The sequence below is a fragment of the Schistocerca nitens genome, chromosome 1 (assembly GCF_023898315.1).
Source record: "Schistocerca nitens isolate TAMUIC-IGC-003100 chromosome 1, iqSchNite1.1, whole genome shotgun sequence".
In the NCBI taxonomy this organism is placed as follows: Eukaryota; Metazoa; Arthropoda; class Insecta; order Orthoptera; family Acrididae; genus Schistocerca; species Schistocerca nitens.
The window spans coordinates 338,926,149-338,941,343 of NC_064614.1; the positions used below are offsets into that span (position 1 = coordinate 338,926,149).

A 15,195-nucleotide genomic window follows, 5' to 3' on the forward strand; every position below is an offset into this window, starting at 1 on the left:
ACATCTTCCATTATTCAGATTATGCATCTGAAAGATATGACACAACAAACAATAACTAGTTACTACGGCATAAACAAACGAGCAAATTACTACAAACTACATACAGTACTAGTCATATATTATTTACGGAAGAACACAGTATTCATTAACAAAACGTATTTAATTCGGCGCATTAACGATGGAAAAATCACTACATGTATCCGCGAGGTTCGCGGCAGCCTAATGACGGAAAACAACTCTTCTTCGATTGACTTCTATAAGGCTTCTGCTGGACACCTTCACTCTTCCAGGTTCATAACTATGATATGACGAAGAGGCAACCGAACAACATAACTTTCCCCACGTGCGTTCTGTCCCGTGCCTCGCTGTAAACAAGCGTCGCGCGGTTGGCTATCTGTGGTCCCTCGTGAGGAATTCGCAGCACTCTTACTCGGAGTTGTTTTCATGTGACAAGGCTTAAAAGTTTAATACTTTACTAACTTACTGCGTTTGGGAAATTAGTTTCCCTACCTTATTATTACCATTCCTTATTGATTTACTTACCTTATTAACTCTGCTATCCCTATCAGTTGAGATATGGAAAAATACAAACGAAAAGGATAACATCCGCTAGGATTCTTAGAGATTCGAACGCGGGTTTTCCAAATCCGAGCCAGTTACCGTGGCCGTTGCGCTATCGGCTCTGTCTGCAGAAAGCTTTTACCTTGTGGGTACAGAAGGTTGTTGTTGTTGTTGTTGTTGTTATGGTCTTCAGTCCTGAGACTGGTTTGATGCAGCTCTCCATGCTACTCTATCCTGTGCAATCTTCTTCATCTCCCAGTACCTACTGCAGCCTACATCCTTCTGAATCTGCTTAGTGTATTCATCTCTTGGTCTCCCTCTACGACTTTTACCCTCCACGCTGCCCTCCAATACTAAATTGGTGATCCCTTGATGCCTCAAAACATGTCCTACCAACCGATCCCTTCTTCTAGTCAAGTTGTGCCACAAACTTCTCTTCTCCCCAATCCTATTTAATACCTCCTCATTAGTTATGTGATCTACCCACCTTACCTTCAGCATTCTTCTGTAGCACCACATTTCGAAAGCTTCTATTCTCTTCTTGTCCAAACTGGTTATCATCCATGTTCCACTTCCATACATGGCTACACTCCATACAAGTACTTTCAGAAACGACTTCCTGACGCTTAAATCTATACTCGATGTTAACAAATTTCTCTTCTTCAGAAACGCTTTCCTTGCCATTGCCAGTCTACATTTTATATCCTCTCTACTTCGACCATCATCAGTTATTTTACTCCCCAAATAGCAAAACTCCTTTACTACTTTAAGTGTGTCATTTCCTAATCTAATTCCCTCAGCATCACCCGATTTAATTTGACTACATTCCATTATCCTCATTCTGCTCTTGTTGTTGTTAATCTTATATCCTCCTTTCAAGACACTGTCCATTCCGTTCAACTGCTCTTCCACGTCCTTTGCTGTCTCTGACAGAATTACAATGTCATCGGCGAACCTCAAAGTTTTTACTTCTTCTCCATGAATTTTAATACCTACTCCGAATTTTTCTTTTGTTTCCTTTACTGCTTGCTCAATATACAGATTGAATAACAGCGGGGAGAGGATACAACCCTGTCTCACTCCCTTCCAAACCACTGCTTCCCTTTGATGTCCCTCGACTCTTGTAACTGCCATCTGGTTTCTGTACAAATTGTAAATAGCCTTTCGCTCCCTGTATTTGACCCCTGCCACCTTCAGAATTTAAAATAGAGTATTCCAGTTAACATTGTCAAAAGCTTTCTCTAAGTCTACAAATGCTAGAAACGTAGGTTTGCCTTTTCTTAATCTTTCTTCTAAGAAGGGGCAGTTGTAAAAGTTTCTTTCCTCGATTTCAGGAAAAGTATGCATTTGTGGACCCCATACCTGATGATGAAAAATGCTCTATTTACAATTATCTATCGATCCCTCCAATTTTGAGTCAATTGCTCATCATAACCTTTAGGGGTGATATTCTCAAAAATGCGGGGGTGTTGACCCAAAATATCTTAGATTCCTTCATTTCAGGTTGTACACAAGCGACCTGCCAAATTTGAGCCGAATCGGTTGGCTGTAAGACGATCTTCTTTTAGTATCTTTTGAGGCCAAAGCTTAACATATTCATTGCTTAGACATTCACTGCCATTGTGATTCTTGAAGATTATTTTGCTAATGGATCACATGTTCTTTGACATTCCAAGTGTGCAACTGTTTCATATCTTATTTCTTGAACTAATATTTTTCATGGGAACTATCTACCCTCTTCAAAAGAGCTGGAGACTTCAAAAGTTGTTGTACTCTTCATGTCATATGGTTCACTGTCAAAAGTAGTTGTGAATTTTTTCTAAAATCTTGTTTGAGTGGCTGGATTGGTAGGCATTGAAAATTTTACATATTTTAGTTGCACTTAGGCCTTTTTTTGAGATAATTTTCAGTACAGTAGCTAGTAAACACACAGGTTCACAGCTTGCTTGGATAGTATATTGTCATTGTGTGCATTCAATAGAGGTCTATTCATATGTAACACAATGCAGGCATTGTCGATTTGCATCCTGCATTATAAAGAAGGAACAACCAACAAATCAAAATTGTTTATGGTAAGAGGGTTATTTGATTGTAATATCACAACAGAAATTGAGTGTTCATGTCTCAGGATGTTACTTTATACTTTGTTGAATTGTTATTGTTGAAGCTTCTGTTATATGTTCTGTTACGATTATTTTCTTTCTGCAGGTGATTAGAAAATAATTTTTGTAAACAAGCATTTAGTCACATGTTGTTATTTGTTAATGTTGTTGTTGCTGTGTAGCTTCCCCAGAAGAGGACAGGGAGGATGACTTTAGAGCACCTCTATACAAAAATGTTGAAATAAATGGGATTACTGTTCGCATGAAGTGGTGTGTCACCTGTCAGTTTTATCGTCCACCACGGTGCTCTCACTGTAGTGTGTGCAATGTTTGTGTTGAGGTAAGTAACCCTAGTCCACAATGATGCCATAATACCAAAATTGGTTTTCAGTGATGTTAAGATAATGATTGGTCACATGCATAAAAATTATAGCTTTACCATTTGCTATGAAAGTACTATATTGGTGGGGGAGGAAATGGGGTTTGGAATAATTGATGTTTATGAAACCTATTATCCCTGTCCCTTCCTCCCCATCCTCCTCTCTTGTAATCCCAACCCCTCTGATATGTCTCAGAATGTGTTGCTACTAGTCCTGCATAAAGTTCCTATAATTTTTTCTCTCTTATTGCTTGTATCTTACCATAAATGGAAATGTGGTAAAAAGTAATGCACCAGTTGTTAGATATTTAAAAATGTGTGTGAAGTGTCTACAGATTAATCAAGTTGTGCAGCTGCTGTTTACACATAAAAAAAAAAAAACCAGATTTGTCAGATCTTCTGTAAATGCATCAAAGACTGCAAAGCTCATAACGAAATGTGATAAGGCTTGACACATGTAGTGGACTGCCAAAAACAAATGCACGATTTTTACCTGAGCCCTCTCCTCCCACTTAAGCTGCATGCTACAATGAATGTTTAGCCTTAATTCTTCCTAAAATGTAGTATATCTTGCTCAGGTTTTCTTAAGCTTTCATTTTTAGAGGCTGTCTCAATATTGTCATATTGCCCCCCAGTGAACAAGGTTGGAAAGCCAGTGCGCCATTTGTCTGTATTTCATTGCTCATAAAATGATTACCTTCGGGTAGAGATTAGTAACCAGTCAGCATAAGAAGTGTAGATGAGTGTAGAAAATGACATAAGAGTTAAAACTAATAAATCTAATCTGTTTTAGTTGGTTCTCAAATCATGGAAACATTCAGGTGGTTAAATGTTATCCAAGAAAGTCTGAAAAATTGTCAGTTTTAAGGAGTCTACACTAGAAAATTTAAGCAGACTAAAAGTGTATTATAAAATAAGTACAAAAAGGCAGTTGTATCCATAACTTTGTCACTGGAATATGCCTTTGGCAAAAGTGTAATGATACTGGCACTGTTTACAAATTTTTTACTTGATGCTGTTGTGTATATGAATAGATGTTATTGATAAATATACTTGCAAGAAATGGTTATTTTTGTGTGGTCACTTGTTCTTGTAAACTGTGTAAATGTTTCTCTAGTCATTGTTTTCAATTCTGCTTAGCAGCTTCATTCCTCTTATCATTGATGTAGGTTGATGGTGCATACGTCAAGGTCCTGATGTAAAATATTTTATTCCAGTTCAATATGATGGTGCATGTGGTCCGAATTTAAACATTGTATTGCTACCATGCTGTCCTCAGCATAAACTCTTGATGCACTTAAAATGAATTTGTTCAATAGAGCTGAAACAATTGTTTGAATAAATGTGCAGCATAATTGACAGTATTTCAATAAAAAATTATAAAATAGTTTTCAGAATCAGATAGTTAGATAGCAGCTTAATGTAGAGAATATTTATACTGGATTTCATAGTGTGAGTGTGTGTGTGTGTGTAAGAGAATGCAGTAAAAGTGATAAATTTGAAATTTTCTGCACAATACCTAGCCAAACTACTGTGCTATTGTCAGTATGCCCAGTTATTCTCAGATATGCCAAGACTCCTCCCCCAGTGTGTCAAATGGTATTGGTAATTTTGCAATCTGTATTTTTGTATGTAAAGTGCATATAAAGAATTCAATTGAATCTGTCTTGCATTGTATTGCAGCCTTCAAAATTTTTCTTATTCATCATTGTGTTGTACAACTTCGACCTCATATTCTTGAAGTAGTGTCTGTATACAAATGTATAACTACTGTTAATTTGAGTCTCATTAAAATATACCAGGATACTAAGTTGTATTTTAATGAATTTCTTAGTGTTTTGCCCCATGTACAGTGGTGTGAACAAATGAGTGGGGGTGGAGGGGAAGGTTTTCTCTGTATATGGGGATGAAATGTTTTTTGACACACAAATTTGACAATGACATAATAGCCCAGAATATTATAATAAGTGTGACATTTGTCGCAAAATTTTCGTTTTATTATTTGCTTCAGTAGTACTTCACAGTTTGTAGCTGACAGTCTTCATGCTTTGTTGCTGAATTACCTTCTGTACATAAATCTCACCCCTATCGTAAGTGCAAAACTGTGACAACATGCTGTAAGAAAGAACCGCTGTTCAGAATGGTGTAAAATGTGAACAGAATGTTATTGAAGAACGGGGAAATGTTACGAAAACAAAAAAAGTAATGAAAGTTTTCCAAATGGATGGTGCTGTAAGCATCATAAAGTAAACAGGTTTGTTAAAAAATGACAGATGAATCACAATACAATGGCTGTGGTATGAGTAGCACATTAAATCGACCACATTGTGCAATGTACACGACTGCACAAGTTTGGCATTAGACAGTTGTGGCACTGTTAGTTAAGTAAGCCCACCCACGACAGCAAGGTTGTACCACATCAGATGGGAAAAATCAATTTTAAATCATCCTGAGGCCAAAACCTGCATAAAAAAGAAACAGTGACATTGCTTTCTAATTGTTCTGAGACTGGCGCAAGGCATGTTCAGTATACTAGCCACCATTTTCTGCCACAAGTTGAAATTCAGGAACAGCATGTTCCGCAAGATATCAGTGTATCAGGGGCATTCAGAATGCGTTACACAATGCGTGCCTTCAATTCAGCTATGTTTGTAATTGCAGCACAGCATCTTTCAGTCAGCCCCACTGTCAGAAATGACGTAAATTAAGATTAGGTGACGGGGACGACCAGACTGTAGGTAAATGATGGCCGATAATTCGAGAATTTCTCTGTAGCAGCTACTGCAATGGCTGTGCAGCATGTGGACGAGCACCATCTTACAGTAAAATGATCCATTCACACTTCCACGCTGTTGAAGGGTTGGAATGAAGTTTGTGCAAAAAAGACTGTTGTAGCATTTATCAGTTACAGTATGGATAACGAGATCCTCAGGACCCATCTCCTTGAAGAAATATGCCTCTATGGTAAGTGATGCTGTCAAACTGCACCACACAGTTACCTTCACAGAATGAGGTGGTACCAGTTGACGTGCAAGCAGAGTTTACTTTGCCTGTATTCTGTAATTCTCTGTATGGACCTGTTCATGGAGATGGAAATAGGCTTTGTGTGTCCACAATGTTCCATGGTCATTCATTGTTCACTTCCACATGAGCAACAAATTCTACACCAAATGTTTCTTACTGACAGGTCAGTGTCAAGCAGCTATTTAACATGGGTAATTTTATATGGATAGCATTGCAGAATGTTTCATAAAAATTAATGCACAGTGCTTACAGGCATGACCAAAGTTCGGGCAATTCCCCATGCACTTCATGTTTGCACACTACTCCTGGACCCCTCCTGCAATGCTGATGTTGGATCAGTTGTTTTCCTCCCTCTGCCACGTTACATTACAAGAGAACCTGTCTTTTCAAACTTAATAATCATTTCTCCAGACCCTTGGCAGACATCAAACAAATCCTTTTTCCATACCCGTAAGTGCCCAGAACTTCTGCAGAGTTACTGGCGCACCCTCACTGCCTTTGTAGAAGAACTTTACCAGCAGTACATTGAGACAGTCATGTTAAGTGTCTCAGACACAAACTGAGGAACAGCCATGTACCCTACATGTTGTATTTTGCATTTCTGCTACTTACAGCACTATGTTGTGGTATAATTTTCATTACTTTCTTGTTTGTTCACATAATTTTTCCCCTTCTTCGATAATATTCCATTCAAATTCGACATCATTCTGAATAGTGGTTAGTTTTTTTAGTTTTACCCTGTCCAAATATAAGAAAACTTTATGTAGGTCTAACCATATGAGTGCATTTTTTAGACACTGGCCTCAGATACAGGAGGACAGAGGCTTATAATCTGTTTGCTATCCTGATTTAGGTTTTCTGTAGTTTTCTTGTCACTTCTGCAAATATCTCGGTAGTTCCTTGCACAAAGCTAAGGCCAGCCATCTGCCTCATCCTCTCATTAAAATTTTGTGTATTTTCGTATGGGTTTTCCTTGTATTAAGCTGACATCATTATAAAATAATCCTTGACCAAATAAATTACTAATAAATGACATGGTCAATAATTTATTAGGTTGTTTCTGCTTTGAAGTGACATGAACATGGATGAAACAATAAACATTATGAGGAAGTGCTTTTTTTCATGTCTACCACTCTGTCACTAGACAGCAAGAACCAGAGTACAGAATGTGTGGTAAAAATCAGTAGATAGCTACTTCTAACAGGAAACCTCTTGTAAGCAAAGTTTCCTTTTACTCTAGAGTTTATTCTAAGCCATCAATAAAAAGTGTTGCTTGCTACGTTTAAAGTTTCATTAACTGAATTCTCTGTTTGTGCTTACCGGAAAATAGTAACAATATTAAAAAGAAGAAACTTTCTGATGGTCTGCAAAATTATATTTATCATGTGAAGGTGGCCTGCGAAGCTGGAGGCCAGTTCATGACCAAATAAATAGAATTCTCCAAAACATTAGGAAGTGTTTTCCTTTTTAGTATTATTTTTAAAGTTTCATTCAATGCCACTAATCAAACCAAGTGAGCTAACTGGTATCTAAATGCTGTAAAAATAAATAAATAAATAAATAAATTAATTAATTAAATAATTAATTACTTTCCTTTGCTTCGGTGTTTGAATTCTATTGAAGGATTTATGCCCCTATGAGACAGTAAACTTGATAAAGACCAGTTACTCTCAGTACTGGTGGTGAATATATGAAGTTAAACTCTAAAACATTTATCTTCACAATGTACACTTCTGTAGTATCACTGGGTTGTGACCCTGGATTTATTTCAATTATTGCAACTTGTGGCAGAAATAGGTGTAGATAACAGAAAAACTCACTGAAACTTACATTATCATATTAATTATTGTTAAGGCGATTTTCACCTTTCCTTATGTAAGCAAAGATTGTTTAATTTTGTGTCACATGTTGTTCCCCACACCACATGACCTATGTTGTGCCTGCACTCTCAACATACTGCTGTGTCATGACTGCATCTCTCTCCTCCCCCCCTGCCCCCCTCCCCCCACCCTTATACTAATGAGCTTAGATTCCATATAATGTGCTCACCATGTTTTCCGACATTCTCCACCTCATCCCTCTGGGTGTTTTACCCAGACGTTGAATTTGGACTGATGGGTCGCAAGGCCCTAAAGTTACATGTCCCATGACCTTCCAGCTTCTGTTCCTCTCAGTTCTTCAGGATTAACAAGATGCTACCATCACTTACACTGACAGTTTGACCTTGGCTAGGATGAGGTATGCTTTTCCATCTCCCGTTGGTCAGGAGCATTTGTTGCTGGGTACATGTAGTGTTTTTGTGTGTGGAGCTGATAGCCTTTAAGAGATCTACATTTTACTAAACAGAGTGCACTTGATCATGTTTCACTTTGTAGTAACTCAAAGAATAGTCTCCAGACTACACATAGCACTGTTGATCAGACCTACTGCTGAATAGTGCTCTTTCTTTGGTTCCTCTGAGGAAGAATCCACCATCTTACTTCATCTCTGCATTGGTCATAACAGATTAACACATAGTTTTGCTTTTGTAATGGGCCATCCCTACATTGAGCTTATGGAGCCTTATAAACAGTAGTTAGACATCCTGGTGGAATGCCTTGTCTTCGTGGCTCTTCATGCTAAGCAGGGTCTTCTGAATTATTTGCCTCTGATATTGGCTGGTGACCCACTGATTTCGAACTGGTCCTCTGTTTTCTCCTTGAAAGTGGTTTTTATTCATGGATATAATGTTTTAAATGATTGGCAAGTTGGTTGAGGTCAGGGCAGCTCTCACTGTGTGCTAAGTCTGAAGACCGTACATGCTAGGCCAGCTTCCTTGGCATGCCTTTTTCATTGTTTCAGTTGCTTTCAGATGAGATTCGCTCCTTCTTTCTGCAACTCCCTATTTTCCATTTTAGTAGTAGTAGTTTGTGCTATTCCTCTCTTTGCCTATCATAAAGCAGGGTTTGAAAACATACGGCAGAGACAGAACACTCACCTGGCCCCCACTCTCTTACTGACCTGATTATGTCTCTCACATTACTTTATAAATGTCGACCCAACTGATATCTACTGCATTTTCAGCCTCCTCATATATACTGTAATGAATCTCCCGGCTGGAAGGCATTCCTTACTGTGTAACTATCTTCACCCTTAATCAGGTTGACGAAGTATCAGATGTGGGTGGTGTTTCTCTGGGTGCAGATGAGTCCTGGCAGATTGTTCATCTGCTCTGTCGTACATATTGGCCTGACCCATGTATTTGAGTAACACTTAAGTTCTCAGCTCTGGTATTAATATTGCTTTCGATGCCTCGATTTTTCTTGATTTGGACAAATTTTTAGTTTATGTGCCTCTAACTCAGGATGAACTACCTCTTGACAGAGAGACTGCTTACCCCCCCCCCCCCCCCCCCCCCTCCAGCTGCCCCTTCCTCCCAATTACCCTTTGCACCACCACCTCTGGGCTCCACCTCTCCTCCTTCCTGCTTACTCGAATGGGAAGTAAGCTTAATATGTAGTGCAGAGGGAAGTAAGTATAATGCGTAGTGTAGTGGGAAGTATTCCCCTGACATGCTGCAGTAGGGGGGAATGCCTGCCAGGCGGTTGTGTTAAGGATTGATCATGCTGTATAATAAACATAAACATTAAAAGTTCTTGTATTAGTACATAATATTTACAGTAGCGTAACAAAAATTTTTCATTCCATAACATTTGATTTGTGTCTGTATGTTTTTCAGTTTATGACACAGCAATAATTGAAAACTACTTACTTTTCAGACCTTTGATCATCACTGCCCATGGGTGAACAATTGCATTGGAAGAAGAAACTATCGTTTCTTCTTTATGTTTCTTATATCTCTCAGCATGCATATGACAAGTATATTTGCTTTGTGTTTAATATACGTTTTGAAAAACAAGGAGAAGCTAACTGAAGTTCACACTGTTATATCGTATCCTTTTTTTTAATATTTAATGTATCTGCTGGTTTCATAGTTCTGTTGCTTTGGAGAAACCATTCGTAATATTGCTAAGATTTGAATTAAATTAAGATAACATTTTGTCTTATTGGTTCCTTTAATTCTGAAATTTGGGATTTTCTTGGTTGCTGATTAAATAAGGTTAATTTGGTTCATAGGGACTATGTCATGAACATTACATACTTCATTTCTAAATACACAGTCATTGTAAAAAGTCACAGCAACTTTTAGTGATTCCAACTTCAGTTATTGTCCTTTTCACTTTATCAGCGGTGTTGTGAATAAGTTGTACTGTTTCCTACAGAGGTTATGTAATACGCTATAGACATGGGACACAGCACACTTTTTTTTCCGAGGTATACAACACTTTGTGAGAGACGTGCACAATCAAAACACTAAAACATCAACTTTTTAGTACCTGTTTAATTTCAGATGGTGTGAAAATATGAAAATTTTGAGTCAGTAGCTAAGTTGAAAATGGTAATTTACTAGTCTTAATGAAGGAATTAGTGCAGTTTTTGGAAAGAGTGGACAGTGCAGAAAAGTTGCTTTGGGAGGGAAAAAAAAATTGAATTCATCTGTCAAACAATGGAAACTCCAGGTAGGAATATCAATAATGTAAAAAAAGATAATTGCTATGTATAATAAAGATAACATGCTAAGTTGCAGGCAGGCACAGTTAAGACACTTACACGCAAGTTTTCGGCCACAGCCTTCGTCGGAAAAACACACACACACACAGACACACACACACACACACACACACACACACACACACACACACACACACACACACACACACATCATTCATTCACACAAACAAGCACACCTCATGAACACATGACCACAGACTCCTACATTTTGGCTCAAGCTACCGGAGTCGGTGGTAATGTGTGTATTAGATACGCTTGTTTGCGTGAGTGAATGTTTTGTGTTTCTGTTCTTCTGATAAAGGTTGTGGCCGAAAGCTTACATGTAAGTGTCTTCTAATTGTGTCTGTCTGCAATTTAATGTGTTATCTTTATGGTAAGGAGCAGTCTAGCTTTTCCTACGTTGTTGAATTCATCTATCTTACATTCTGTACTCTGCAAAGTGTGGGGTCTTGTGCTGATTGAGTGTATATACTTCATCTTTGGCAATTAAAAAGGCTATAAATTAACTTTAAGGTGTGTTTATATGAAATATTTTTCTTGCTGAGCTAACCTGTTTCTTGTAATTTTCAGAAAAACCTTTTAATGGACACAGTTTTATGCTGTGGGTTATAGCAGTGGTCGTATTGTTTATATACTGTCTCCTAAAGATATTATAATATTCATTTTCTCCTAACTGTGTGAATTTTGACGATATTGCTGGTAGCTGTACGTTGAAAGAATTGTGCGTCAAAGATATGAGACATTTCACATTTTTATGAGTTGTCTTATTGTAAGTGTCCTTTCAACTATCCAGATAGTTTTTGGGAAAAATTATTTTATGGTTGATCAGAGGTGAAAAAGAGTTAAAGAAACACACAGATCAGTGTGACTGAGCTGGGGAAGTTGTATTGTCAGCATTTCAAAATGGTACAAATGGCTCTGAGCACTATGGGACTTAACTTCTGAGGTCATCAGTCCCCTAGAACTTAGAACTGCATCCTTCCCACCATGATCAGCTTTTCTGAACTGTGCAGGGAGGAACTCTACCTACATTATATCCTGATGTCAGTGGGAAGGATCCAGATGGCACTGGCTGTGAAGCAGTTTGTTAGTCATTGCCCTTTACCCCACCTTTCCCCTTCCCCTCTCCATTCAGTACTACACAGCCCTCTAATCCACCAACGCGCACACAGTCTTTCTACTTTTCTCCTTTTCTGCTGCTGTCCCCTCCCGACTGCACCTAGCTGCCCCACTCTCTCCCACCTCGTCCCTGTATGCTTCCACAAGCAGCACTTTACTGTCCCCCACCCCACCCTGTTACCCCTCCATGCCTATCTGCGACTCAGCATCTCTGCTGTATGGTGAGTAACAACTGTCCTTAGCCAAATAAAAGTGTAATAAGCATGTACTTTAAATATAGAAAGAATATAGTGCTTTCTATTAGGAACTCAGGAAACTTATGTTTTTATAACAATTAACTTGTTTGATCTTGCAGACCATAAAGGAAAATATGTTCTATTCCTCTTTGCACTTTTTTAAATTTTGTTTGTTATGAATAGACGTTCAGAACAAAGGCAGATTAGAGGCGAAAACAATGGAAGAGCAAATACAACTTCAGTCAGTTAAAAGCAACAAAATGCTCATTTCTGATTACTGATTTTAGTTCTGTGTTATTCCTTTGTGTAAATAAACTGAAGTTCCCATATTAATGTAGAACAAACTTTAATCTATCAGCTGTGAATTCTCCTGTTTGAAGCTATGTATTGATATGTGCAAATGCTGTGCGTGGATTACTGTGCTGATAACTGCATTTGAAATATCTGTACTCTGTATGTGACTGTGACAGCTGCATCAAGTTGATAAAAAGCTCAACCTGATGGCTGCTGTCTAGTAGTTGCTACACAGAACATTTATTTAAATTCTCAAACAGGGCAGTGCAACTCAGTTAAACACTTTGTGAGATTCTCAAGAATTGAGATTTTTGTAGAGACTTTTCAGCAAGACAAATTCCCATCCCTAGCAAATACATTATGTGTATTCTGTTATATATATTTTCCATTCATTTGCTTTCATTTGTCAAGAAGTCACTGTGGCTAGCATTAAAAAGGAACACATTTCAGAATAATTATTACTCTGCAGCAGAGTTCCCAGCTTGGTGCATAGTTTTAATTTGCCAGAAAGTTTGAAATTGGCGCATACTATGCTACAGAGTGAAAATTCATCCTGATCTGGGGCTAAGTTAGGTCTCGGCAGTGTACTTTCTTCCAGGAGTGCTAGTCCCACAATGTATGCAGGATAACTTCTTTGAGATTTGAAAGGTAGGGGTTACTGAACTGGCAGAAGTAAAGCTGAGATCGTGGGTTGTGAGTCCTGCTTGGACAGTTAAGTTGTTACGGTACTTGCCTGCAAAATGCACAGGTCCCAAGTTCAAGTCCCATTTCGGCACACTGTTTTTAATCTGCCAGGAACTATCAAATCAGTGCATACTCTGCTGTAGTGTGAAAATTATTGTTGAATGTTGTCCTGTATCACCCTCTTGTAATTGTTTTTAGAATTATGATACATTTTTTCATACCTTTAAGACTTATTCTGAGAATAAAATTCTCTTGGAGGAATAAAAATTGGTTTTGCAGACATCAGTCTTGTGAAAGTCTGCTTGCTCTATTTATCCACGAGAACAAGAACATAGAATGGTGCCCAGAATAATTCTTTGTTCCTCGAGTTCTGAGTAACAATTGACACAGTTGTGTACTTCAAGTGAATAGTGAACAAAATACAAGGTTATAGAATATATAATGTGTGTTGACTTTAAGGGATAACTCAGCATATTATTCTTAATCTGCTAATGTACTTATTCCTGTCTCAAGACTTTCAAAACCTTATCTGTTTTCTTTCTTGTAGTTTTACACGTTTTCGAAAATGTATTGCTTTGGCAACTCATTCCCATGTTTAGCTTTAAAATATAAGGAGATATTGTAGGTTGAAGTGGGTAAAAGGCATTATCCCAAGATAACTGTGGCTCATTGCTAATCTTTGTTACAATAATATGAAAATTTTATATTTGAACATACAAATTAAAAGGTAGATAACATATACATATAAAAATCACACTAGAGTGGTGTTATAAATATGTTTTTGTGTTAGATTCTGAAGCATGGTGTGGTGCACAAGGGGTCCTATCACCTGGGGCAGTGGTATTGTGTTTCTCTCTGAATATGTTTCCCACGTGGATCCTGTTCCTTGTAGCAAACTGTGCATTCATGTGGCAGATTGCTCTTCTTCTCTGCCAGTTTAATGACTTCTGGGAAATGTCTTTGTGTCAACTGAAGAGGGTGGGGCATTCATCTTGGTCAGCTTGACTTAGGAGAAATGACACTGCCTTTGTATTTATCAATTATTTTTTCTGATAGGTTCAACCTAAGTTCCTCTCATTGTGTCTTTGTAGTCAGTCACAAGCTTTGGCTTTTTTAGTCTCACCATATCCATAGTGTGGACAGTTGAAAGAAATACCATGTCGTCTTGTATTTCTAATGCAGTGCTAGAACTTTTCCTCATCTTTCAACTGCAATTTTGCTCCTGTGCTATTTTTTATTTCAAAGGGATTGTGGCATCTCTTTTGGGGTCCTTTTTTACTGTTACATAACTATTGGTGGACTTCAAAATTAGGAGATCTGTTTACTGTGGGCAAGTTTAAAAGCTGTCAGTAGACTAACCTTCCTTCAGGAGTGGTATTAAAAGTGCCAAAACAACTTGTGATGACATTGGAAAAATCAATAAAGTCTGCATCCAGCTCTGTCTCTTTCCCCCATATAAATAATCAGGGACCACATGTATCCACTAGAAGATTCACAAAGCATGTAGAATTTTATCCCAAATCTCACCCTTTTCATTGGGATATACTGTACCCAACCCAGTTGTCCCTTGTACAAAAATAGACTTTCGTCCACCATAATGTCTCATTGAGGAACATCAGAAGTTGGAATTTTTTTCATAGTGCTGTTAAAGTGGCCAGATTTGTTCAGCTTAGGATTTGGGTAATTTATAGCACCATACACTTTATCAGAAAAATGAAGGTACTATTTGAGTTGGCAAAACCTCTTGTAAGTTATTACATCATAGAAAAATGGAGTTGATATTCTTGCCTGCTACATCCAAAACATATGCAATTCAGGTTTCTGAACAACACTTTGCAAAATGGTTAGAGCAAGGAAAATTCAAAGATCTTGACACAGTAGCTACAAAACATTACATTAGATTGTTGAAACACATTGGCTGATATGTTTAGCTATTTCCACATGTATCATTTCAGTCAAGTCTCTGTCAAAAAAGTTAACAAATATTTGGAGTTCACTATGAGCAAAAGGAATCGTACTGTGGGGATTATCAGCAAACAGAAATCTTGGTGGACTGCAATCAGTATTTTGATCCACAACATGCCGCACTCTCACCTGATACCAATTTATATCGGTGTCTTCCTCACTTGATGAAAGTTCAAGAAAGACATCACCAGATTGCGAAGCAGGAATATCTTCCTACTGC

The 15,195-nt window shown here is 37.9% G+C and overlaps 1 protein-coding gene across 1 annotated transcript in view; it reads left to right on the top strand.

Moving 5' to 3' along the window:
* Positions 1-15,195, top strand: part of LOC126246633 (palmitoyltransferase ZDHHC8) — a 293,717-nt gene that overhangs the window by 101,488 nt on the left and 177,034 nt on the right. Inside the window, exons 3-4 of the mRNA XM_049948415.1 lie at positions 2,846-3,003; positions 9,825-9,997. Of these exons, the coding sequence (XP_049804372.1) occupies positions 2,846-3,003; positions 9,825-9,997 (331 nt within the window). The remainder of the gene's footprint in view (positions 1-2,845; positions 3,004-9,824; positions 9,998-15,195) is intronic.